Below are 27,656 nucleotides of genomic sequence, written 5' to 3' on the forward strand. Positions count from 1 at the left end.
CTTTTATTCATACTCTTGAGACCCAAGTTGCACCAAAAGACACGTAATACTGGTTTAGTTATTGATATTAATTATATGGTTGTAATGACAATAATTTTTAATCTATTAACAAAGGAGTAATAGTTTAAATATTTATATTTATATACGTTTTTCGTATCTTTTTACCTGAATTATAGACTAAAGTAATCAAATCAAATTCAATTGAATCAGATTTTAAGATTAGAATAAAAGTTTTTCGGCGGTTGGTTACATGATTTTAGGATGAATTGTTACTATCTTAAGCAACTTCTTTTTACTCGGTTGTGAACGTTGCAACTTGCAAGTGCTCCTTATATTCTAATTAAATGATGTTTTCAAATAGAATATTAACATAGCTAAGAAAATTAAAATTTTTTAGATATTTGTAATAATAAGATAAATAATAAAGATATTATTTTATTTTATTAAATAATAAAGTTAATAAAAAAAGAAATATTATAAGTATAAAAAATATTAAAATAAAGTTAGAAAGAAAAACTTACAAATCAAAAAACACTAAAAAATATATTAAATTATAATAAGTAAAAACGTATAAAGACAATAATCATAATAAAAATGTTAATACTAACTCCGTTATTTAATAATAGTTATACCTTACTTTTTTTATGAGAGTTTTTTTTTGAGTAAACTATAATTATTCATAAATAACAAAGATACTACAAAAGTAATAAAAATATGTGCATACACAATAAGGGTTAGTGGCAGGCAGCGAGGTGTAGTGTTTAATTGTTTATACACCACATTGAGTAAGTGGAAGTACTTTAACTTTTTTGTTTATATATGTTATTTGCCTTGAGTAATCATCCAAAATACTGACTTTATTGAAGAATAAAATCACACAACATTGAATAGTTGCACTTTGCACCATGTTTGACATGGCTCAGGTTTCTTACACATTCAAGACCATATACTTGGGAGTAGTATTCATCAATAATAGCATGTGCAAGCAAACAATTGGTTGTGTCATATCAGGTTAGTGTAGCTGTATGTCATTTTCAGTTCAACAGCAACCAAAAAAATCAGTAAGTGCAGCAAGCAGGCATGTGTAGATCAAAATGCAACCAGCAGCAGCATGTGCACGAATGGACAGAACAGATCAGATTCTGTTCATTACATAGGAGCAGCTCAAGTGATGCAACCTGATCAATATTCCGCAAACCTGATCTGTTTGTGTGTGTATGTGCAACAAAGGGGATTGAGCCTTGGCAATACAAATAAGACAGATCACAAGTACATCATCAATTGTAGCTCAGCAGATACAGTTGAGAAGCATCAGTGATCAGCAGCTGTGCAAAAACTGAAGAACAACAGCAACTTGAGTGCAGATTAGGTTTATTGCATGAACATCGTGTACATGAGCTAAGCTGTATGATACCCCATGAGCATGAATCAAGCTTAGCTATACACCATGATGAAATGGAAGTAATTCCAGCCCAGACAACGAAAGCAAAACTCACAACAAACGCATACAGACAGAAGAAGAAAAAAAACTACAGAACCGCCCTTTCTGTCAGCATACTTTGCACGACACTTGGAGACCAAACCTGTGTACCAAGGACATGTAAAACCACATAAATGGAATCTTTGCACATGGGCCTAGCCACCAAGTCCCAATAACCATGCTGATGTAGGACACAGCCCTTCAAAACCCAAGCACAAGGAAGCCCAGTCAGCGGCTCAATGCTGATCATTATATCAGTGACTTGTTTTCTGTTCTGTTTTTAAGCAAGTGATGTTTGTCACGTGATGTAATAATACTAGCCGTTAGACATTAGAAACTTATATATAAGTCTCTAATCATTGTGTACTTCATTCATTATTCATTAATCAATAATTCAGTTTTGTGATTAATAAGAATTCTTCTTCATTTCCAAAGTTATATTCCTCTCCTTTGTGTGTGCATTTGTCCTTAAAATCTCAGCCTAACAAGAACGTGTGGAACATCTTCTACACTCTAATTGTGGAACAATTTGGAGTGTCATCTTTCCCTTATTTGAGTAGAACTCAAGGGAGGGTGTATGGAGTCATTTCTCGTTGGTGAGTGAAGCCAAATCAGAGGTTGATTGGGATGGCCTGAAAACCAAGAATCGATTTCTTGGGTTGATTGGTGGTTGTTTTGTGTGAATTGGAGTCAATCATCCTCCACGTAATTGAGAGGACTGATTGTGTGCAAGATTAAGAGTCCGAAGGATCCAATCTTGGTGCACACTTACACTGTTACACATAATTAAAAATATTAATACAAGTAAAAAAAGATCTTGAATCTTATTAGAACTCAAAATCTTAGAACCATTTGGGTCTGAAGCCGTTGTTTGAAATAATGTGTTTACTTAAATTGAAGCTATAGTTTCAAACAATTACAATCTTACTTAAAGGTTAATTGTTGTTTCAAACCATGACTTTTGTTCAAGGTTAGAAGAAGCTTAATTTTCAATTTGTTTTTTTTTAAGGTTCATTAAAAATGAAAAGGGAGTAACTTATTAAATCAATGTTTTAGAATTTATTGGATTATGTAATTGACCTGCGATCTGCCGATAATTATATTCTCTTTGTCTCATTAAATTGGTTCTATTAGCATTTAGTGCAAAAAATATTTAGATGTGATGAACATGTAAATTTAATGCTTAAATGTAAATTAAAAAGTGTGCATTGTAAAAAAATATAACTTTAATAAAAGTATAAAATGGGTAATCAAATATTTTCAAATTCTTTATCAAGACCATCTTACTCTGAGACGACTTAATATAAGCTGGTCCAATTCTAATTAATCAATAAAATAAAAAAGTTTAGAGGTAGTTTTAAATATTTTTTTAAACACAAAAACTTGGCCGATACGGTCTCATTATAAGACCGTCAATTTGGGCCGGCCCAATTCTCACATGTAATAGCCTCATATGCTTTCCCTCGGTTTTTTTATTATTTTTTAAACATCTATAAATTTTGACCTTAAATGTATCAATTTCAATTTAAAGTAAACTTAAAAAAAATCAATTAAAATAAACAATTTCAATTTTGACCTATAAGTAATCAATTTTGATGTTAAACTGATCAATTTCTACTTAAATATGGTTTTATTTTCGCAATTTCATAATGAGGCTAATAAAATGTTATTATTCTATCATTTTATAGATAAATTTTAAACAACAAATAAATGGTCAATAACATTATCAATAATAGTGTTAATAAATTGCACAATACAAGTACTCTTATTCAAATGCAATATGCTGGTTCTAATGGAACATAAGAGTACTTGTACTCTTCAATCCTCGATCAATAATAGTAATGTTGCTCTTTCCTCAACAATTTCTGTACATAATAGACTTGAAAATAATGTTGTAGGTGTAGTGTTTGGTTACCCTTGATGTGAAGGCGGTGGAAGTGTTGATCTCGAATATGTTTTGCCAAATGATTCAATGAATGCTTTTGGAAATAATCAAAAGTTCTTAACTGTTTTGTTATAAAAATTTCAATTTTGATCTAAAAATGATCACTTCAAACCTTAAAATGATTCATTAAATAAATGCTTTTTGGAAATGATCAAGAGTTCGTGGCTGCTTTGTTATAAAAAATTTGAATTTTAATCTAAAAATAATCAATTCAGGCCTTAAAATGATCAATTAAAAGAATAAATTTTGACCTTATAGATATCAATTATAATCTTAAATAGATCAAGTACTGAGTATATATTGAGGAAAATCATTTTTGGGCTGATTGTCTCATACTAAGATAGTCTCGCACAAGACTAGCTATTTTTTTAATCGTCTAACTTAACCAAACTCGGTCCGACCCGTCCAAGTGCGGCCCCATAATCAACCAGCTAACTACAGTTAGGCAATATAAATCGCACGGCAATAAAATCTGAATGGTGACATTTCATACATCAACTGCTTCACGAGTTTATCGGATTCCTTCTTATCTTCTTCTCATATGATAGATTAGGGTTTTCCCTCACCTCAAGACTTTCTAATTTCTCTTATCAACTATTTTTCTTTCTCTCGTGCTATCTTTACCGTTAATTCTTTTAAGCTTTAAAGCCATGGAGATGGAGCGAGTCACTGAGTTTCCTTTGACTCACTTGGATCGTCGACCGCGGAAACGACCTCGTTTGGGTTGGGATGTTGCTCCTCAAACCCCTAAGGTATTCGATCTTTTAACTTTCTTCGTTTTCGTTTTTTTGTTTTGTTAGATCTGGTGAGATCTATTGGATTACTTCCTGAAATCTTTTGTTTGATTTGGATTTTTTTTTGTATCGATCTGATGTTTATATTCACTATTCACTTTTTCTCGGTATGATTGTTCTTGTAAATTAATTTTTGTATTGGAATTTATCTGTTTCGATGTATTGGATTTTATGAGATTCACACTTTGTGTTTTTTGGATTGGTTTGGACAATTTTTGGTTTATTTAATATCTAATTTTGTATGCTTCACGATTCAATTTTTCTTGGAAGCATATAAAAAATTTCCATAATACCTATTTTTTTAAGCAATTATTAATGTTCGTAAAGATTAATCGGCTCATCAATAAAAATTGTTTTAATTCTTATTTATCATCTTTTTTAAAGATTAGTTTATTTTTACTGCTTAAGACGAATATGTTGCTAAATTTCTAGATCTTGTTCAATCTGTGGTTTTTAGCCATGAACATATTCGTATATGGAGATCCTATGGTGAATTTGTTGAAGTAGAAACTTTTTTATTGAATGTTAGGGTTTGTTTATGAACGGAAGATTGTTGTTAAAAAAGAAATTATTGGTTCATTTTGTATCGGTGGATGAATTGGTGAATTTGGTTTCTATTTGCTGAAACTATTATGTAAATTGATTATTTTACTTGTTATAAGTTATAAACCCTGTATCTGTTCAAAATACAAATGATTTTTCTTACAACAAGACTAATCCACTTAATCTATACAAATGATTTTTCCTCCAATAAGTTTGATGTTCTTTTTATTTTTAGATCTTAAGTTTGTTTGAGTTGTAATTTTTTTTATGGAGGAGCGATTTTGAGCTATTTTATGATCGTTTTTGAGCACAATTGCTTGGGGTCTGTGTAAATAAAAGATTTTGAATCAATTGAATTGTCTGTGAAATTTGTTGGTCCCTTAGATGGAGAGATATTATGCCATGTACTAAATTTAATCATCAATTGGTGGAAAACTATATTAAATGTGGGTGATAAATGATTGAATATATTTTAAAACGGAACCTGGAATCCGAATTGGTGGAAGGTGTTTGCTTATGTTAACATTAGCGGAACATGGATGGATGGCTGTGTGTAGGTTCAAATAGGTATATTTTGTGGACATGACACTGGAAATGTCGGAAGCATTGAACCTTCAGCTGCACCTTCAAAACATGTTACTTCTAGTTCTCTGTATCACAAGGAAGTCGTGCGAAATGGTTCTCCCCCATGGAGGGAAGATGACAAAGACGGGCATTATATGTTTGAGCTTGGAGAAAATATTACTTCTCGCTGTAATTACACTATTTCCGATACTAAAATTTTCTTTTACTTTGTGATTGTTGAATGTTTTGTTCATGTTATATATAGCAGTAATTACTTTCCAGGAAACCATATGAATTTCTCATGATGATGTAATATGTAGAATGTTGTGTCCAATTTAGCTAGAGTAGATCATACACTATGCTAAAATGGATGCCTTGCAAATATTAGGCTGTTGGCTTAATATGCCTCGGTGGCTTCCCTTGCTGCCTTTTGTGATGTCTTAGTTTGAATCTCATGTATTTCTGATTTTTGCTCTTCTTTTTGTATCTACAGACAAGATTCACAGCAAAATGGGTGAAGGTAAACTAAACTTGAAAAGTTTTGAGATGACGGTTATCGTGTTAAGTGATATTCCATTAAAGTGTTTGAAGTGTTTGTTATAGGTACTTTTGGCCGGGTGTTGGAATGTTGGGATCGTGAGCGTAAAGAAATGGTGGCCATTAAAATTGTGCGTGGAATAAAGAAATATCATGAGGCAGCAATGATTGAAATCGATGTGTTACAACAGCTCGGTAAACATGATAAAGGAGGCAACCGGTGAGTAAGCTTTTTACCATTTAGTTGCTCCTCTATAGTGGTGCCTTTGGTGGTACTTCTCATGGAGGCTTCTATAGTTTTATTGTGTTTGTTAAATTTGTTTATATCTTGCAGTTGTGTGCAAATACGGAACTGGTTTGACTATCGTAACCATGTTTGTATTGTAAGTGAATAGTTGATTTAGAATGTGACCCAAATTACGCTTAAGTTTTGGGGTTAAGAATCATGGGTGAATTCAATGGTCTTAACAGGTTTTTGAGAAGCTTGGACCAAGCTTATATGATTTCCTTCGCAAAAACAATTACCGCTCATTTCCTATTGATCTTGTCCGTGAGATTGGAAGACAACTGTTGGAATGTGTAGCATGTGTGTACAGAAATATATCTTCCCTCAGTTTAATTTCACAATTATCTTACTGGCATTTAGTATAACGAGCACTTTTTTCCTTAAAAGTATTTTAACTAGAATATTATTTATCTTGGAAAGATACCATATGAAGTGTTAAACTGTTTTGTATGGGGTTCTCTTTCAGTCCAATTCATGATCTTGAGCTTATTGAAATTTTTGCAGTTATGCACAATCTTCATCTTATACACACTGATTTGAAGCCTGAGAATGTGCTATTAGTTTCACCAGACTATATTAAGATCCCTGATTACAAGGTCTTATTTCAACTACTTCTAAATGTATTGCTTTGTTCATTCATTGTGGTCTTTTGGTATGCCTTTTGCTTATGTTGTGGGGCTTGCTAGTTAATTTGCACATTTTTTTTCTTTAGCGATTTGTCTGGTCTTGAATTGCAGGGGTCTTCTCGATCACCCAGGGATAGCTCCTACTACAAGAGAGTGCCCAAGTCAAGTGCCATTAAAGTGATTGATTTTGGTAGCACTACATATGAGCGTGCAGATCAGAACTATATAGTCTCGACACGACATTATCGTGCTCCTGAAGTCATTCTGGGTAAATTCATAGATAACTCTTAGTATATGCACTCCCTCATTTCTGAAATTATTCTTGTCATGTCTCCCTAAATTTTACATTACATGTAGGCCTTGGTTGGAGCTACCCATGTGATGTCTGGAGTGTTGGGTGTATTCTGGTGGAACTGTTTTCGGTGAGTTTATCTGTCCTAGATGCAAAAAATGGATGCCTCGCGTGTGCGTAATTACAAACTGTTCTGACCTTTCATTTTTGCTTTTGTTCCATTGTAGGGAGAAGCCTTGTTTCAAACGCATGAAAATTTGGAACACCTTGCGATGATGGAGAGGGTTCTTGGGCCTATGCCACAGCATATGCTGAAGAGAGTAGAGTAAGTACTATGTCAGAGGCCAGTGGGTGTTTCATTTTGAGGGTTGTTTAAGATGGTGTTTTCGTATTGGAGTAATTTTGTTTTGACTCTGATCTGATGCATTATGTTATGTACAGTCGACATGCAGAGAAGTATGTTAGAAGAGGTAGATTAGACTGGCCAGAAGGTGCAACTTCTAGGGAGAGTATTAGAGCAGTTACAAAGCTCCTCCGCCTTCAGGTATTTCTTTTGGTCGAAACAGGCTAATGTTGCCACTCATGTTTCATCACCCGTAATGTATGATTAGAGACTTAGAGTATATCGTCATGTTAAATTTGCTTGCTTGGTATTGCAGAACCTGGTAATGCAGCATGTGGATCATTCAGGGGGCGATCTTATACATCTTTTGCAAGGCCTTCTTAAGTATGATCCATCAGAGCGGCTCACTGCACGTGAAGCTCTCCAACATCCATTCTTTGCTCCTACTCGTCTCAGGAGTTGAATAGACATTGCTGGATATGTCTGTGACTTGTGAACGCGGTGTTGGCCCAATTTTAGACAAAGTGCATTCCCAGAAATGCTAAGAAATTGAGTTGTGCTGGTGAGGTGCTTGCCAACTTGCCAATGTTGATTTTTCACTTATGTTTTTGGGGTGCAGCAGGTTATGAAATTGTATATAACCTTTTTTCTTGACATATTTGTATAGAGACTACAACTAGTATTGGATGCCTAATATTTACTTTTTCATTTCCATAATACTTCCACTTATTTCTTTAATTGTTTTTTGGTTGTTAAATGATTGTCTTTTTTCCATCATTGTCAAAAAAACAATTTAATAATTTCTCATTTTTCACTCAAATACATTGAAATTGATTTTTCTTAATTCTTGTGGCATTGTCTAAAAGTTCAAGTAATTTAGAACAGAGATAGTACGTTGTATTAGTGCTAAAATGTTACCAAATGTAGTATTTGGATTAAAATAGATTAAAATAAAATAATGTTTCCACCGTTTTTTAATTTTCTTTCCGTTTAGAATATATTATTTTAAAGAGAAATTTAATTAAGATTTTTAAGATATATAAAGATGATAAAATATATACATGTGAGATCTTGTTAGATTCGTCTTAATGTATATTTTTTATGATATATTTTTTTTATAATTTTTATAATTCATATTAAGAGATATTAAGGTTCGAAAATTGTTTTCAAAACTGTGCAAAAAGTAAATGAGAAGAACAAAAAAGAACGGAAGGAGTAGGACATAGTATTCGATGATAGTGTTGTATTAAAACATTTCATAAAATTAAATTATATTGATGGTTATTAAAAAGATATAAATAGGTGAGATTTATCAAAGTGGTGGAGAATGGAAATTATTTTTGTAAAAGGAAATGTAAGAAATTAGATGGAAGAATAAAAATAAAAATTGTAGCAAGCTCGAGTACTAAAAGACTAATACTCTTGTGTCCCTCTGAATCAGTTAGAATTTTAAATTTCGATGTAAATTTGATTTCTCATATAAGAATTTTCACCTAAATGTTACAAAATAAGTTTTTCACCTAAATGTTACAAAATATGTTAAACATAGGAGTATTTTAATAAATAGCAAAAGGTATGGATATTGGATAGAGTTCCATTCTTCATATCTCTGGTAGACACATTGTTATATCTCTGGGGTTAGTTGGTCAACATAGAGTAGCTCAAAATGGGTTGGTTAGCAAAAGAAACAAGTCAATTTCATATTGACAAGCTAAAGTCTTGTCCATTCAAATTGGACCCTCCCAATGAAGAACACTAAAAAAGGAAAAGGCAAAGCTAAAAGATCCAAACGACCCATCTAATAGGCGAAAGGATGTTTGTAATTGTGGGTGTGCAAATACCAAAAAGTGATTGATACAATTTGGCTAACTTTATGCAATTGATAATAACTTTACTAAAGCATTAATTCTCTTTTTAGCTAAAAAAGCTAACTTCATCTTTGACACTTCTACTTTTCTATATGCTCCTTATTCTCCCTTTTTTGCGTGTCTTTCTTGAGGCCTTTGGGCTTGTCCAACATTGTCATTATTGAGCAGCTCCAGGTTAATAATCGTTATTTGTCAATTTTACAAATTACACTTATGTGGAGGAATTTAATAGGGTCATATGTTTGAAATTATAATTTATCTTTTTGTGTTTCGCTTATTTTATTAGTATATTTTTTGTCTTTTATGGTGATACACAAATCACGGTAATTGATTAGGATATTCTAATCATAATTCAACACCAATAGTATGTTGCTCGCCTATTCTTTTAATTTTATAATATTTTTTATTTAATTTGGTGTTAAAACAATTTAATCTTTTAAAAATTAATTCTCAATGAGCTCAATTTGGGTCAAATATGCACATTTTCAAGTTGATTTCAAATAGGGATTTTTTTTGGATTTTTTTTTGAATTAGAATTTTTTTGGATTTGGTTGAGGGTAAATCTGAATCGAAAGTAGTTGATATTGAATAATTTTTCTAGCCCAATCATTTCTTTATAAACCTTAATTAATACAACATTTATTCTTAAAAATTTTCCAACCTTAAATGAAAGAACTATGTTTATTTATAGTAGTTTATAATAATTCAAACTATAGTTTGTATGTAGAAGTAGAACTTAAAAATTACTCTTGCTTTTCGTTTACCCTTAAAATAAGGTATCGAAAGATAATCAAAACTCAAAATTCAATACAAAGTGAATACTAAATAACTTTTTTTAAATAGATACCAGATAAGTAGATATTAGATGTTACAAAGGAAAAAGGAAAAAATTATGCATTTTCTCGCAATCATAGTTGACTATAACTATAGAATCGGATCATGAAATAAGCCATCATATACCATAAAAACTTTTTTCACTATCTTGATTTCCATTAAAAAGACTTTTTCAACTTTAACGCAATTTATTGTTATTTTTCATTTTTATTTTAAAAATAATTATTTGTACTTATGAGTTTGCTACGTGGAAATCAACACGAATATTGGAGTTGTTTAGCTACTAAGAGTATAAAATAAAAAGAAACTGTGCGGATATATCGTGACATGTCAAGTTGTGCGGTGGCTGTCTATAGTGACCGACCCAATACTATGATGGAGTGTTTTAAACGTGAGACCATCTTTATTAAAGGTAATGATCCCGATTCCTGGCTCAAGACCAGCTGCACAAATAAAGAAGCGGTTCAGAAAAAATCGCTCCTTTATTTATTTAATATTTTTATTATATTAATATCTAATTGACCTTTTTGGCGGGTTTGTGTAACTCCACTTAAATTTTAGACCAAGCATAACTTTTCCATTCTCTTTTGGCCTTACTTAATAACGCCTCTTCTTGCTTCCTCTGTTCTCAGACATTTCTGCTAAAATTTCCCGCATTTCGAGGCCATAATTGTTTCTCTCTCCTCCATTTTTTTTCCATCACCATGAATTCAATCAGACTCTCATCATCAACTCCCTCATCTTCTTCCTATTTCTCTTCTAATCCATTAATCAAAATTCCAAAACTTCAATCTTTATTTTTCACCTCTCAAACCGTAAATTTCTCTCTTCTTAAAACCACTTCTAAACTCTTCTCTTGCAGATCAGCAATTACTTCTTCGCCATTGGTGGACACTTCTGATATTGCTTCTTCTAAATTCGACCGTTTGATCTCCGAATTTCAACTCTTGACCGATCCTATTGACCGCTTAAAACACTTATTGAGTTATGGGGCGAAATTAGAGCCGTTCGATGAGGAAATTCAGACGGCGAAGAATCGGGTGATGGGGTGTACAACCCAAGTGTGGGTTGATGCGAAACTTGATGAGGAAGGAAGAGTGAGATTTAGGGCGTATAGTGATTCAGAAATCAGTAGAGGGTTTTGTGGGTGTTTAATTTGGGTTTTGGATGGGAGTTTTCCTGAAGATGTGATGAATTTGAAGACGGAAGATTTAGTTTTATTGAATTTTGGTGGAATTATTGGGGTTAATTCTAGAGCAAATACTTGGTTTAATGTGTTGATTAGCATGCAAAAAAAGACTAAAGCTTTGGTTGCTGAAAAAGAAGGGATAGTTGTTGGAGAGCCTTTTCCTTCTTTGATTATTTCACATGATGGGGTTTCTGCTAAAGGTAGTTTTGCTGAAACACAGGTATTATCTACAACCTTCTATGGTGCCTGTTATTTTTATTTCTTTTGAATAATTTCAATTCAGTATTACATGAACCCAGAACTATTTACCTCTACATGATCATTTTTTTTGTGGAAATAGAGGGTTTTGGGAGAATTAGAGGGAATCTAATCTTGGGCCTGATCTGACTTATCAATATTGAATTTTAAAACAATGAACACCGAAGAATCAGAGCCAACACATTAGATGAAACCGCCATTAAATGTGGTAATTTGGTGCTAAAAAGCAAGAAAAGTTAAGCCTTTCATTCAATGTGAGCCTGTATCTAATATGGAATTCACATACTTTTTTTTAATTTGATTAGTTAGCATTTTAATTTTGGATTTGCAGCCAAATTTAAAAATCCTTATTCCGGCTAGTGTTAGGCCCATCTTATACAGGTATCCTAGGGTTTTGGAATATGTAGTCTCATACTTTTTTTTATGGCAACACCATGGCTCAAGTCCATGTTATAATTTGTCGCATGGTGTACCCAAGGTGTTTTTTTCTTCTATCTGTTCATTTAAAGTTGCAAATGAGGAAAACCAACTTGGGTGTGTGCTGCGCTCAGTCGCAAGATAATTATTCTTGGAAAGTTCAGTGCCTAAAGATGGGATCATTTTGATTTCTATTTTGTTGGTCCAAAGAGGCAGATTTAGTTGCTTTTGAGGCGTGTTGTTCCTTGAATTTATTGTTCTATATGTGGTTTGGATTGGATTGGATAACTGGTTTATTTTATTTTAGTTTCTATGTTCAAAGACATTACTGTGGAGTTAAGAGACCAAAAATAGAAATAGGCGAAGTCTTTAACATGTAATTTAAACAAAGATTGTTTCAACTTCATCCATCTCTCCTTCCAAAAAAAAAGAATTCTGTTTTCTACATTTTTTGGTTAACATTCCCCTGATGGTGTAGGAACGAATCGTGAAGTTCCATACATAATATTGTTTTGTTGAAATGGTTAACCTGTTTCTGTGTTTGTATATGCAGCTAAGAATTGGGATATTTAGACTTTAATTTAAGCAGATCTCAAATTCATCATAAATTGTCATATTAATGTGATTATGGTGCCGTACATTTTAATTGGTGATGAGGACCATCTAATTTCTGATAATCTTTGTGATATTAGCAGTTTTAGTATGGTGGAATAGAAATATGCAGAAAGGTTATTCTGTTTCACTTCTTAAATCATAGTGGAGTTTTGATTATGAGATTAATATAGTGTTCTCCAAATTTTATTGCTTCCGCCCTTCCAACATATTTTATCTGATTGCAGGCAAGATATTTGTTTCCTGATGAATCACAAGTTAATGATCTTGTCAAACATCTTAAAGAAAAGAATATTGGTATTGTTGCACATTTCTACATGGATCCCCAGGTCCAAGGTGTCTTAACGGCTGCGCAAAAACAGTGGCCGCACATCCATATATCAGACTCATTGGTAATGGCTGATAGGGCTGTAAAAATGGCTGAAGCTGGATGCCAATTTATTGCTGTTCTCGGTGTAGATTTTATGTCAGAAAATGTCCGTGCGATTCTTGACCAGGCTGGCTATAATCAGGTAGGTTTGACTAGTTATGTATTGTCCAAGGGCGGTTCCTTTTTTTCTCTGAGTGGTGTTTCATGTTTAGCTATAACAACTAAGTGCTACGTTTCAGTGAGTTGGGACTTGGGTGATTCGTGGAAATTGAACAAAAGGCATTGGAGACTGCCCATAATAATTTTTAATTGTTATAGATCTTTATTTTGATGTAAAACTGGTAAGAGTAGTAGAAATATGATGGACTAGTGATTATCCCAATTTAATAAGACTTGGGTGGAAAAGTCAGATTTATTGTTGGATTTAGTTTTATCTCTGTGTACCTCTCACAGTTATCTTGATTTGTTTTATCCGAGAAGTCAGTCTAGATGGAATAATTTTTGTGGACAATTTGAGAATTTGATATTGAGGGAAGTTTTTCTGCTGGTTTTATGCATATCGGTGGATTATAGATTTTGACGATCCTGTTATGTGAGTGAAGTCAGTTTTGATGCATTTATCTTCGTATTGTAAAAGTGATCACTGCCAAATCTGCTCAATTAATCATTGATGTCATATTCAAAGATATCCTGTTCCAATTCTTAACACCTAAATTATAAAACTTGATTTAGGCTTGGATTAGATTAAACTTTAAGCTGTTTGATATTCATGTACTGGCTTCACTCAGAATCATTTTCTGATGTTACGCTTTTTAAAATAAATCCGGTTTATGCTTTTTACAGGTTGGTGTTTACAGGATGTCTGATGAACGAATAGGTTGCTCATTGGCTGATGCTGCAGCTACAACTGAATATATGAAATATCTTGAGATTGGCTCTTTGTCGCCACCCTCATTGCATGTGATCTATATAAATACTTCATTGGAGACAAAAGCTCATGCTCATGAGCTTGTACCAACAATAACATGTACTTCTTCCAATGTCGTGCAAACAATTTTGCAGGTTGGCCTAATGTTTATTACATAATTCTCATGTTTGTTATTTCTATTTTACTTCTGCTTATATTTTTTCGTGTTCTTTATTATATACTTTTGACGGTGGCCATACCAAACTTTCTCTTTAGTGTATGAAAAGTTATTTCTGTGCCTGTACTCCCTTGTTGATGTGCCTTCTGACTGCACTTCTGGGTTTCTCTTTTTTTCCATATCTTTATCTTCCTTAGGCATTCGCACAGATTCCTGACCTGACAGTGTACTATGGACCGGATTCCTACATGGGTGCCAATATTGCGGAGTTGTTTCAACAGATGACCATTATGTCAGATGAAGAAATCTCAGCAATACATCCACAACATAACAAAGACTCAATAAAGTCTTTGCTTCCTCGCTTGCACTACTTCCAGGTGCGTGTTATTTGCTTTGAGGGTGTTTTTTATATGTTTATGCAATATTTTCTTTATAAGAAGACTTGCAGATGATCTCAATTTTATCTAATAAGTTTCCAGATACAATGAACTGTTGCTTAATGTTGCTCTATCTAAGTTATGATTTTTTACTATATATAATTCCCTTTATATATGAAATTTAAGTGGGTAACCTATGAACTGAGCTTGTAAAAAACGTTAATTCGGATAACTACTAGTACATTAGTATTTCTTCAGGTTTTGATAGTCATTCATGTAAGTTTGTAATGTGTTTGTGCTCAATCGAAGTGCACACAATGTCTCTAATTTGATAGCTTTTCTGCACCAGGATGGTACATGCATTGTACATGACCTTTTTGGACACGAAGTTGTAGAGAAGATAAATGAGATGTACTGTGATGCGTTCCTTACTGCCCATTTTGAGGTCCCTGGAGAAATGTTTTCTTTGGCAATGGAAGCTAAAAGACGGGGAATGGGAGTAGTTGGGTCCACCCAGAACATATTAGATTTCATCAAACAGAAACTTCAAGAGGCGTTAGATAGAAATACTGATGACCATCTACAATTCGTCCTAGGAACGGAATCGGGAATGATTACTTCCATTGTTGCTACAGTTAACTCAATGTTGGTGTCTGTTAAAACCCTTCCGAATAGAGCAGATATTAATGTTGAGATAGTATTTCCTGTATCAGTGGATTCCGTGACGAACACAAAAGAAAGTTCCTGTGGCAGCTCAAATTCAACAGGAATTGAAGATTCATCAAATCTTACTGTTTTACCTGGAGTTACAAGTGGTGAAGGATGTTCCATCCACGGGGGATGTGCTTCCTGTCCTTACATGAAGGTTAGCACCTTCTCAATACTCTGCAAATTTTCCCAGTTTTTTAAAGCACTGTGTTCTTATGCTATAGCTTGTCGTGTTTCTGAATTCATAGTGCAAAAACAGGCCACATCAACGTATTGCGACCGTATTGTGAAAGTTTTTGAGTTTATCACGACCAAAATATAGGCCGCATTGACCGTTCCGTATTGGCCGGGAAATTAGTTTCACGACCATTACTGAAACCGTATTTTTGCACTATGTTTGTGATACAAACATCAGTGAATTCAACTGTGTTGTAAAACTCTTGAATGATTTAGTCATGTTCCATCAAGAATTTAGCTCTTTCGATTTTGGAGTGATAGTTTAGTTTCACTTCTGATTTAGTTCTTCCCCCGTGTTTTCCAGATGAATTCTCTCAGCGCACTCCTAAAAGTTTGTGAAAACCTTCCAAATGATAGACATGTTCTCTCTGCTTACGAAGCTGGAAGATTCAGTTCGCAGACAGTGAATGGAAGATCGGTAGCTGATGTTGGATGCGAACCAATTCTTCACATGAGGCACTTTCAGGTTTTCCATTCTTAAATAAACACACTCTTATTATAATCTTGTAGTGTAGCAAAATATACTGAAAGTGATGAATTAACAGGCAAACCGACAACTACCGGAGAAACTAGTTCGTCAGGTCTGTCGATCCTCTCTGTAAATGGGAAGCCAGTATCTTGAAATGAACATCTACAAGAGTGATCTTACGAGACAGTTTCTGCAGTGCTACTACTGAAATGGATGAGATTCATATGCAATTTTGACAGAAAAATTTTCATATGTAACTTACCACACCTATTTATGCTGCAAAGAAGGAACTTGTGATGGCCTGGTTATGTCGCTTGGTTTGGGTTACCCGTTTTGTTTCCGTTGGTTAATATTCGTATTTTTGTTTGTTCAATTTGGTGCGGGAAACAGCTGCTGTTAATTGTAAAATAAACGAGAATAAACCATTGTTTTCTAGGATTAGATCGGAGTCATGTATAGTGAGATGTTGTACTCCTATATTTTAATCAAATAGCCCGTTCCATTTTTGAGAAGGCTGAAATGTGGATGAAGTTTCAGGACTACTGTTGAGCTCACCCTTGCTAAAAGTGAAAGAAACAGTGGAGAATGTATTGTACATTCTTACAATGGAAGGCTTGAGGGTTGAGACTTGAGACTTGAGACTTGAGATGGATATAGGAATACGAGCTTATTACAAAATATATGAGCAAATGATTAGAACTATCAACATTCCTGACTTTATTTTTCTCATTTTAATAATGGGCTGATTATGTCTTATTAACTTTTTTTTTTATTGATAAAGAAATTACCTACTACCATAGTTGTGATGCACAAGTATTAACAATTACATTCATCGAGTAGATTTACACAAATTTTTAATGAGAGACGGTCTTTTTGAGAAATTATCTCTGATTAGTGAGCCTATTATTTTTTTTTTTTTAGTTTAGTTAAGCTTCAATTGGGTTGGGTCTGAGAGACATTTCTCAAAAAGACGGTCTCTTAGAAGATCGATTGATAGATCTACTAAACTTTTTCTTGAATATGGACTAGGTCGAGGAAATGAAAATCGAAAGTGATACATACTCTAGCCAAGACAAGATTTGATATTTGACTTATTTAACTTATACGACTTAGTAATTAGAAGTATTTATGTGTGCGGTGTGCCTCTAGAGGTGTTTGGCATATGAGAAAGGAATTAAGTAGACCTGTTAAAATTTAATTTGACCTGAAATTAACTTGAAATATGATTGAAACAATTGGTTTATATTCAAAATTTTTGACCCATAACCTAAAATGACCCCACCAGAAATATTGAAATAAATCGATACAAATCCAATTGAAACCAAACTTAATTGTTTTAGCTCATTTTATGTTTCACATCATCAATCATCATATTTAGTCAGGACTCACTATATTTGTAGTCAAACATTTTTTTTTATACAGTAGCTTTAAGGTATGTGTATTGTTGATTTGTTTCATTTTAACACCAAAATATTTTCTTTATAAATAAAATGCTATATCTACTAAACTTTTTTTTGAATACATACTAGGTGGAGGAAATAAAAGGGCTAGAGAAGAGGCAATGAAAATCGGATTTACGCCTTTCATGGAGAAAGTGTACATATTCTAGCCGAGACAAAATTTAATGTTTGACTTACTTAACTTATATGACTTAGTAATTAGAAGTTTATCTATATGTACCTGTAAGGTGTTTGGCATGTAGGAAAGGAATTAAGTAGACCTGTTAATATTTTGATTCAACTAGAAATCGACTCAAAAATTTTGACCCGTAACCTAAAATGTCCCGATATGAAAATATTGAAAAAACTGAGACAAATCCGATCGAAACCAAACGTAATCGTTTTAACTCGTTTTACGTTTACGTCATTATTTTTAATCAAAACTCACTATATTTGTAATCAATATTTAAAGTTGCTTACACAATAAAAAGAATAACGAATGCCTTTTTATAATATATTATCTACCCAATGTTCCCAATCCCCTATTGCCAAACACCCGGTATATGTATATACAAATACAATATAACCTGTTTCGTTTTCCCTTTTTCTTTTCACTTTCGGGAGGTGAAGGAATAGGAAATAGCCAATTAGCCAAACTTCATGGGCATTTACCTCTACTTCTAACTACTCTTCTTCTCCGATTTGTCAACCACTGCCACAAATTTTTTTGGAGATCCAATTACCTTTTTTCATTACGGTAATTTCTTATTCTCTCTTTTGAATATATCTTGGTTTTGTAACGAACATATCACTTTTGCGCATTAATGTAATTTGGTTTGCATTAATTCCCAATTATTTGTCTCTGCTTTATGTAATTACTTCTTGATTCATTGTGTGTTTTCTACAATTAGCTTTCATTTTGTGAATTTTACAACTTTTGTGTTCAGATTATTTTTTAATTTAAGCTTCCTTTTTGATTTTGATTCATTTCTGTTTCATATAATTAAGGTTGTCATTACTCAAAAAGTTGATTTATTTATCCAATTTGCGTAATCGGTCCTTTTTGCTATTAGACACTCGAACAATTGAGTAAAGGAGTATTAATCTTGTGGGTGTTATTGGGTTTGCCTTAATCTCAGCTTCCGTACCAAACTTTTCCTAACTTTTGTCATTACATTCGCTTGAACAACTTTTCTTTCTTTTTGAAATATTGAAACAATATTCTACTTTTAAGTTTTTTGTGAAGTTTTTATGTGAATGGGAACGCTAGGTTTTTAGAAGTATAAAAGTTAACGGTGTAATTGATTTTTGTTATGAATTTTACAAATGTGGAAGTTAGGAGATTGTAGCTTGAAGTTGTACTGATGAATATGATTAATTTTTAATTAATAACATGAATTTGTGCAAGAAAATAAATAACAAACATTAACGCCAAATTTGTTGAGGTTTACCAACATGGCTACATTCTCTTTCTATGTTAGTGTTTGTATTTGGTGTTTAAGGATAGTCGAGCAAATAACTCAAACAAATATATAATATATGAAGAAATTACATCGACGGAGATGATATTTAAGGAAGAAGGTAAAGTATAGGGAGAGAGAATTACATGACCTAGAATGAGCGTGGGAGGATAAAAAGGATACGAGCTCAAGCCTTTGCTTGGGTTGGCTTGGCTTGCAATACTATGTATACAAGAGGGCATATGTATAGGCACATATAGAAGGCCAATTGCAAAAGTGGCAGAAACATTGAAAAAGGGCATCAAACATGTATGTGCTCGGTCGAGCAACCTTGGTAAGAACATTTTGCCTTGATTTCTGCTTCTTTGCTAGATCGAGCTATAGATTGCTCGATTGAACCCGAGCCTTGTTAGTGCAATTGCTTTCACCCCTAAGCCCTTCCAAATTACACCAAGATAAATCAAGCATCATTTGCATCTCCCAAACCTTGACATTAATAAGGAAATTCTTAGATAATGCTCCTCATTCTGCATCAACTCCCAATGATAATTGCTTAAATAGCTAGGAACCAATTCTTGACCATAATTTATGTGTCACGGGATTGATCAACACAAAAGGCTAAGACAAAATCTACGTCCTTCTTCATAAAAAGTCGAAACAAAAGAGTCCCAGTTGTTATTTGATTCAAGTCACAATACAACAATTTTACCTTGGGAATTTTTTTCCGATGGGACCAGGAGTCTTAAGACTTATGGGTGAGACTTGGAATAAGACTTTGGACGAAAATGATTATTTCTCTTTTGTGCTGATTGATATATGATAAAAACTTACTGATACTAAATTACAAAGTCACAATTTTTTCCTTAATACCTCATCTGACCTTTGCTTGGAAACTATGTCATTTGTTTCATCTCTCAAATCTCAACTTAAAATTCCACCCTTTAAAGACACTTTTTGTTTGGACTTTGCTTTCCCAATTTCCATTCCCCCTTCTCCAATTCCCAATTTCTTCCAACAAGACATGTGTTCAGTCCCTTACAAAATTTTCAATCCCAAGTTCATATTTCCCCTAACGCTCCATGGGTAAGATACAATGTGAAATGGATTAAGGTGTTTCCAGACACATTCACAATTTCACATATATACTTCTATTATGTTACTTTAATGTTTCTACAGTAGGCTACACTTTATGCTTCTAACTATGGAAATCATGTATTAGAAGTGGATGATAGTAAGGATATAGTGGTGCTTGTTAACAGATTGAATAAGAATTGATGTGATAGTGTTATTGACCACAGGAAATTTTGCAGTGTTTTCATTTTATGGTTAATCGATTCTGAAACTGTGGACATTTAGTTCTTTCCTGAAGTAAATGAAATGAAATTACAGAAAAAATAATTGTGGAAGAAAGGAGTATGCTGTGGGGATTGAGGTGATCTCCATGTAAAAAAAGTGGAGAAAGTAAATTAAATGCAGTTTGTTTAGGAATTTTTAGAACTACTTTATGCTGCTTCGTATTCTTAACTTGTCTCCCCTGTCTAAGTTAGCCATTCAGTCTTTAGATTTCATAAAAAAAATGACGGAAACACAATAATTTTGATGTCAATGGTTATTGTTAGGCATGTGATGCTAGTGTAGTTCTATTCATGAAAAGTGAAATTTCTTGTACTGAGCATACCATTCTTATTACCCTTGAATGTTGCTGGAATGGTGGGAATGGTGGGTGTCTGTTGCATACATGTGCTAATTTTTGAGCTTGCAAGGTATATCACTCTCGCTACACTGTATGAATACCTCAAATTTTTCTCATGAGGTTGTAATATACAGCATAATCAGAGAGGATCAAGTCTCGTAATTAGTTGTTGATTCAAAAGGCATTGAATAGATCAATACTCAAAAGAAACCAAGTCGATGGAAGCTTTGTGAATCATTTGTTTTTTCCCTTACAGACCAAGCTGAGATTTGTGCACAATGTTAAATGAGTTTTTCAGCGCTATCGGACTTGTGGTAATCTTCTGCATGTCTTGATGTCTGTTCATAAGTTTTGCTCCTCCATTCCTAGGACGATTTTTACATGGTATTAGACTCTTAGGGGAAGAGGGACTGATTTTGTTTTTTTCTTTTCTTTTTTCGGTTCTTATTGAAAGGTAATTTATACCTTGAAAGCAAATTGTTATGCTATTTCCTTTTTATTTACCCCATCTTTTGTATATATGTTGACTTTCGTCGTGTTGGAAAAGTAGCTCGGTGTTGCATGGGGTTAATCACTGGTCAGGGGAAACAACCCCTATTTTCATTTGGGGTCATATCAGATGTTCAGTATGCTGATATTCCTGATGGTCGTTCCTTCCTCGGTGTGCCTCGATACTACAGACATAGCATACTTGTGCTACAAAGGGCGGTCCATAAATGGAATAACCTTCAACATCTCAGTTTTGCCGTTAATTTTGGCGACATTGTTGATGGATTCTGCCCAAAAGACAAGTCTCTAGACGCTGTCAAAATGGTTGCATCTGAATTCGAAAAATTCAATGGCCCTGTACACCACATGATAGGTAACCACTGCCTCTATAATCTTTCTCGTGAGAAACTACTACCGTTATTGAACATTCCCGGTCAAAATGGCTCTGCTTATTATGATTTTGCACCTACACCTGGTTACCGATTAGTTGTTCTTGACGGGTATGATATCAGTGCTATCGGCTGGCCTCAAGATCATTCAAAAACAACTGAAGCTTTAACGATTCTCAAGGAAAAAAACCCAAACCCCGATAAGAATAGTCCAGCAGGACTAGAAGGTCCCGCAAGAAGGTTTCTGAAGTTCAATGGAGCGATTGGGAAAGAACAGATGGAATGGCTCAATCATACCCTTCAGAACGCAACTGATTTGAACCAGAAAGTGATTATCTGCAGTCACCTTCCTCTAGACTCGAACGCAGCGACATATGCGTCACTTCTTTGGAATTACGATGAAGTGATGGGTGTTATACACAAATACAAGTGTGTGAAAATATGCATTGCTGGGCACAATCACAAAGGAGGTTACTCGATCGACTCCCATGGGGTTCACCACCGTGTTCTCGAAGCTTCCCTAGAATGTCCTCCAAATTCGGACGCATTTGGATATTTAGATGTATATGAGGATAGGGTTTTGCTCGTTGGTACTGACCGGATGGCAAGCACAGATATGGTGTTTGATTCTTCACCTTCATGTATTAGGTAACTTGACATAATTCTTTGTCCAACAAATTATTACTGTTATTCCTTAGCATTATGTTCTGTATAATGTACATTACCATTAACGGCGGTTTAGCTATATGGACGTCCGTTGATAAGTATGAATGTAAATCAATTTTTACGAAATGCTTATGGCAGAATGTAAGTCTTATTACCATAAATATAAATGATTGAACTACGTAATTTTCTTGCGGTAATTTTAATTAGCATAATTTGCGAATTACAGTCGTAAAGTTTAGCATTTTTTCGAATTACAATTTCAATGTTTATATTTTGCGAATTATAGTCACCAAGTATCAAAATTTACAGATTCAGGCTAAAACCAGAATTCCGACTATTTTAGTGATTGGAATTTTAGATAATATGGTCCAAATTACATACTTTTGGTTTGAACCTGTAAACTTTAATATTTTGGTGGTGTAATTGGCAAAAAATAAATATTAAAGTTGTAATTTTCAAAAGTATTAAACATTAAGATTGTAGTTTTCAAATTATTTTTTTACTTATGTAAATTCAAGATATTAATGAAAAGATGGTATATTGACACACGTATCTAGTTAATTTAAATAAATAGGAGAAAATATATTATTATGAGTAATGATTTTAAAAAAGATAGAAAGTAGTCCTCAACTAGAAGCCTAGCCTTTTGTGAATTGTGTATTTAAATTTGAAGATTTCGCTTGATCGATTGCTTGCGTGGGGTCAGAATATGATGCCATGCTGAGGGACTTGAATAAATAAATGTGATTATCATATTTATTTATTCTGTCACAACTGTCTTAATTCTTTCTTGCTTGGGAATGCGTAACTATAAATGCTTAATCAAGTAGTCTTTGACTTTGTTAGACAATGCAAGATTCAACTATTCAAAGCTTCATCTAAAGACCTTTTCTTTCTAACATCAACAATAATACCATGGTTAATCATGAAAGATTAAAATGGATTATATAAACTAATATATTAGTTTTTATATTTATTTATATAAAAAAGTTTTTTTTTTTAAATTTTTTTTTATTTTTTTATCATCTCAACTTGTAAATCTAGATCTTTTATATTTTTTATCATTCTTGTCTCTTTTTTTTTAGTTCTCTTAAGCTTTAATTTTCTACTCTTTTTTTATTAATTTGTCGATTTTATTTAATTTACATATGGTAAAATCATCTTAAATAATTATTTTTCATTGTAAAACATTTTTTGTTTAATACTCCTATTTTTAATCCATTATCTTATCACTTTGTGACAATCACGTTACCCTCTTTATATCAAATAGTTATAAGAAAACATAGTCTTGCTTTATTTAGCTCTAGACCAAGTAAAAATATTAGTATTAATACAACAACAAATCAACTACATATAGGTAGCAAGTACATTACATCAACTACATATTAAACTACTTTTTTGGAAGTTACTTGTAAATTCAATTTAACATTAACTTAATTGTATGTCATAACAACAAACAAAGCTCTAAAGGAAAAAAAAATCAAACAAAAAATGCCAATTATCAAATAATATTATACACACTTAATTAAAAGACAAAAATATTGTATTTGAGGCATCAACAAAGCCTATTACAAAAGCTTATCAAATATATTACATATTTTAAAAAACAAAACCCCCTCCGTTCAAATTTAATAGTAACAGAAGTTATAACATAAAGTTAAAAACATCAAACTGGTGAATTAAAATAAATACTACTCCATCCCTTTAAGTTAATCCCATTCAATTATTTTATTTTTTAATTAAATTGGACAAATTCTAAGAGACGACAGAGGGAGTAGAGTATAGTATAGGAATAATAAAATTAAAGATCACTTAGCTTCTTCTTTCCTAGCCTTTTTCTTCTCCAAATAAAAGAAAAAAGCAAGAGAAACAACAGAGAAAGTAGAGAAAACAGACGCAGCAATATCAATAGAAGAACTACGACCACTGATTCCAGTAACGTTTAAATCCACACCGTTGGTTTGTCCATAAGCAATCTGTTTTCCATCAGGGCCATCACGAACATAAACCCTAACAAAGTAATGAGCAGTTGGAACATCTTTTTTAACCTTGTAAGTAAATGAGTCAGTTGTAACGTTGTACTCTTTTTTAACGACTGAAAATTGGCATGTTTTGTCTCTGTCTAATTCCTCTTCAGTTTTCCTCCATGGCCTGTCTTTTTGACTTTCTTTTGAGTAACATAGTTTGACTTCTATGTTCTTGTACGACTTTGTATCAACTTTACTTCCGTTTTTGTTCAGTCCCCATGTTATTGTTATTGAGTCAACTCCCGCTTTTAGATCCACTGTATCAAGCCTTTTTTCATTAGTTTAATCTATTTTTAACCATTCGAAAGTCAGGTTAAAACTATGAAATTCTAAGATTATAAATATACATTAGACTAGCTCAATAAATACAGTTTCACCGTAAAATTTTCTCATTTAAAAATTTGTGCTATTTTAAATGAAAATGATGGATGAAGGCTAGCTAACACTAGGTTAGAGGGTTCATTAATGAGAGTTTAAATTAATTTTGTAATTAAATTTTGAAATATATGCGTATTTTGTAACTATTAACCAAGCCTTTTTTTTTTTTAGCTTTTTTCTAAAATAACTATTCTTTTTAATTTTTATACATACTTTTTCCAAATAATTTCATATACATATTTATTATTAATAATATCAATAGTTAATTACAGTGGGAAATATAGAAATTTAAGCATAATCGGATGAGTTGGGTTAGTTTTAAATTTATAATTTTTTTAAAATGAACAAATTTATAAATTGAATTAAAGCGAGTTATATGATTGACTATAATTAGTTCCTAAGAGATGTCAAAATAGTAAATAACACAAAAATTTTAATCTCTTACGACTTGTTTAATTCATAGGAAATGACCATGAAGATTAATTCTCGTGCTTTAATTATATATTACTAAAGTAATTTAATTTCAATGACAACCAAACTAATTATTTATAATAAAAACTAAAACATAAACTCAAGTGTCTAATTTAGAACCAAACTTAAGTATTACTCCCTCCGTTTTTTTTTATCTTCCACATTACTATAACGGGTAGTTTCAAAAGTTCTTCCACTTAGAATACTTTCTATTTTTAGAAAGTTTTTATTTCACTTTTACCCCTTAAAACCCCTCTTTTCTTTTAATGTACCCCTTTTCTTTTATTTATAATTATTTTCTCTCTCATACTTTCAATACAATCATTACTTCACACTACTATTTAATTAAAATAATAACCACTACAACCTCATACTTCCAATACAATCATTACTTCACACTACTATTTAATTAAAATAATACCTACTACAACCTAAAAATTCTATCTTCCTTAATATGTGTAAAAAATCCAAAATAAAAAATAAAAAAGAACGGAGGAAGTATCTATTTAGTTTAATAAAAAGATCTACACCTTTAAATTAACTTCTACTTTAGGGTTAGTCTACATAAAATATTATAGCAATAATCATCTATAGTTACACCTTTCCCTAAGTCAACTCTATGAGTAAGTAACAATCAAAGTTACAAGTTTACTTTTTATTTTGATTTTTTTTGGGTGATATTATACAAGAGATATATCTCACTAATTATTGTAACAACACCCTAATTAATCTTTTCTTATTATAATATCATTTGTTCGATAAATTAGCTAATTGCAATAAATTATTGTTATGAATCAGTTTTCTTTAAATAAACCGATTAAATTAGCATTGATCAAATCTATCATTTCAATCGGCAATTAATTCTGTTTGCCATATACAAATAATTAATATATCAAAACTACTAATCACACACAAATTAATTTTAGAAAAATAAGATTTTGGTGTTACCTTTGCCTTTAGGAGATGTGGAGACTGTGAGAGTATTAGCAAGGTGAGAAAACATAACTTTTCCACAACAAGTAGTCACCATGACTGAGAATATCATAGCAAAGATTATTAATCCACGAACCGCCATTATCAGCTAGCTTGAAATTTAATTTTTTTGTTTTGGTTATTTAGAGAGAAAAGAAGGAAGAAAATACCCAAAAACTGATAATACTTTTAGAGATTCGAATGATTCCTTTCCGTAGAGGATGCTTCTATTTATATTGTGTACGTCAAAGACCCCCTTTTGAAGGAAACTTCAATTATTTATTCTTAATATTATAATTAAAATCCTAATTATAGTTAATTATAATTTTGTATTTTTTAAACCAAGGATCAAGTCAACGAAATGTTACAATTTGTAACTCTTGGACAACTACAAAAGAACAAATTATTGTGATGATAAGGAAACAATTTTGTATTAAGTTAAAGAGTCCAACTAAATTAAATAAAACAATCATTTTTATTTATTAACATACTTTTTTTTAAATTGTCTAACTTTATTTATTTTTAAGGAAATTTCATATTGTGATCCTTAGTTTTTGAATTTTCAAGTGGTAGACAATAAATTCAAGTGGTGACCCTAAACTTTTAACTTTTCCATGTAGTAGACAAAATGTTGAATTTTAGGTTAAATTAAGTACTCATTTGGACTCGTTTACGAAATATGTGACAATTAGGGTGATTGTGACATCTATTTTTTGAAAAAAAAAATTCATTATATTTGGGAAAATAGCGTAAAGTTAACAAAAACACTTAATTCTCTTTTGTCTATCATGTGGAAAAGTTGAAAGCTTAAGTTCACCACGTGAATTAAAAAAATTTATCTACCACATAAAAAAGCCGATACTTCAGAGTTATCATGTGGAGTTTCTCTTTTTTTTTAACACATACATTTTAGTTACTAAAACTCCAATTTTTAAATTTAGACTGCTTATATGGACTTAATTATCACAATAGGTTTCATACAAGAGTTTGCTATTCGTAATGTGGGTTTTGTTTATTTGTAGAGGGGTAATTTGCCGGCTCAAAAGAAATACCAAAAGGTAGGGTTGAATGATTAATTAATTAATTAGTTAATTGTGAAGTGTATATTGCAATTAGTTGCTATTGGGTATTAATTTATTTGTCTGACTATTCTTGATGGAAATACAAATACTTGAATCCAAGTTGGAAAGGATGAATCTGAATAGAATCTTCGAAAATATTGTATAATACCATTTAATTTGTATGTTGGATGATGTAAAAAGGGTTATCTGGCTGTCTTTGGCATTAAAATCTATACAGTAGGATGGATGATAAGGGGTCCAGCTATATCGTAGCTGTTTCAGAATTTTGGGACAGAGTAAAAGGTCTTACAAGTTAATTGTGTGTGTGATATGGGGTGTTAGGGACTCCAATTGAGCCAATTAGTGTTGGGACTGCGCTACTCGGATATATTCGTTGTTGAGCAAGAAAGCGGCAACCATTTTGTTCAGTTAGGCTTTTTTGGGTAATTTGATTTATTCTAATTTATTGCTACTATATCGGGTAAAATTAGAATTTAAGGTGGGGCCAGTTGAAAAGATTAGATTATGAATTTAACGGTATAAAATTAGATGGAAAATATGAAAGTACAATGATTGTGAAAAACTGTTAGTGTAATTTCTTAGCTAAAATGAATTTAAATTTTATAGGTCGTTATCAACGACTAGAAACATATGAATTCAAACAAATCGTTGAAAGACATCAGTTTAGATGGGATTAAAGAAGATAAGCAAACGATTGTCACCTTATGTAGTCCTTATTTTCAATTCATACTTATAAAAATATATCATGGTAAGTAA

At 32.3% G+C, this 27,656-nt stretch overlaps 4 protein-coding genes across 8 annotated transcripts; 3 read left to right on the forward strand and 1 right to left on the reverse strand.

Moving 5' to 3' along the window:
* The first annotated feature begins 3,896 nt into the window (after nucleotides 1-3,896).
* LOC130813007 (serine/threonine-protein kinase AFC2) lies at nucleotides 3,897-8,124 on the forward strand. 3 transcript variants are annotated; one of them, XM_057678678.1, is made up of 12 exons: nucleotides 3,897-4,177; nucleotides 5,320-5,515; nucleotides 5,820-5,846; nucleotides 5,930-6,083; nucleotides 6,198-6,246; nucleotides 6,335-6,449; nucleotides 6,654-6,745; nucleotides 6,887-7,043; nucleotides 7,133-7,197; nucleotides 7,295-7,392; nucleotides 7,509-7,611; nucleotides 7,727-8,124. In XM_057678678.1, exons 1-12 carry the CDS (start codon nucleotides 4,076-4,078, stop codon nucleotides 7,871-7,873), a joined length of 1,305 nt encoding a protein of 434 aa, XP_057534661.1. In that variant the 5' UTR covers nucleotides 3,897-4,075; the 3' UTR covers nucleotides 7,874-8,124. The 3 variants fall into 3 exon arrangements, with proteins under 3 accessions (XP_057534661.1, XP_057534662.1, XP_057534663.1); XM_057678679.1 differs by lacking the exon at nucleotides 5,320-5,515; XM_057678680.1 differs by lacking the exons at nucleotides 5,320-5,515; nucleotides 6,198-6,246; nucleotides 6,335-6,449 and having other exon boundaries at nucleotides 3,898-4,177.
* A 2,448-nt stretch (nucleotides 8,125-10,572) lies between these two features.
* LOC130813008 (quinolinate synthase, chloroplastic) lies at nucleotides 10,573-16,364 on the forward strand. Its single transcript, XM_057678681.1, has 7 exons — nucleotides 10,573-11,521; nucleotides 12,816-13,100; nucleotides 13,802-14,020; nucleotides 14,241-14,420; nucleotides 14,770-15,285; nucleotides 15,670-15,831; nucleotides 15,911-16,364. Exons 1-7 carry the CDS (start codon nucleotides 10,817-10,819, stop codon nucleotides 15,965-15,967), a joined length of 2,124 nt encoding a protein of 707 aa, XP_057534664.1. The 5' UTR covers nucleotides 10,573-10,816; the 3' UTR covers nucleotides 15,968-16,364.
* Nucleotides 16,365-17,700: 1,336 nt separating this feature from the next.
* Nucleotides 17,701-22,147, forward strand: LOC130813009 (manganese-dependent ADP-ribose/CDP-alcohol diphosphatase). 3 transcript variants are annotated; one of them, XM_057678684.1, is made up of 2 exons: nucleotides 17,701-18,030; nucleotides 20,561-22,147. In XM_057678684.1, the coding sequence occupies exon 2, from the start codon at nucleotides 20,988-20,990 to the stop codon at nucleotides 21,954-21,956; it is 969 nt and encodes a 322-aa protein (XP_057534667.1). In that variant the 5' UTR covers nucleotides 17,701-18,030; nucleotides 20,561-20,987; the 3' UTR covers nucleotides 21,957-22,147. The 3 variants fall into 3 exon arrangements, with proteins under 3 accessions (XP_057534667.1, XP_057534666.1, XP_057534668.1); XM_057678683.1 differs by having other exon boundaries at nucleotides 20,977-22,147; XM_057678685.1 differs by having other exon boundaries at nucleotides 17,827-18,030; nucleotides 20,974-22,147.
* Nucleotides 22,148-23,444: 1,297 nt separating this feature from the next.
* On the reverse strand, nucleotides 23,445-26,032 carry LOC130813010 (high-affinity nitrate transporter 3.2-like). The gene is made up of 2 exons (XM_057678686.1): nucleotides 25,795-26,032; nucleotides 23,445-24,254 (listed from the first exon to the last, which is right to left on the reverse strand). The coding sequence occupies exons 1-2, from the start codon at nucleotides 25,919-25,921 to the stop codon at nucleotides 23,779-23,781; spliced, it is 603 nt and encodes a 200-aa protein (XP_057534669.1). The 5' UTR covers nucleotides 25,922-26,032; the 3' UTR covers nucleotides 23,445-23,778.
* Nucleotides 26,033-27,656: the final 1,624 nt, after the last annotated feature.

This window comes from Amaranthus tricolor, chromosome 5 (assembly GCF_026212465.1).
Source record: "Amaranthus tricolor cultivar Red isolate AtriRed21 chromosome 5, ASM2621246v1, whole genome shotgun sequence".
Taxonomy (NCBI): domain Eukaryota; kingdom Viridiplantae; phylum Streptophyta; class Magnoliopsida; order Caryophyllales; family Amaranthaceae; genus Amaranthus; species Amaranthus tricolor.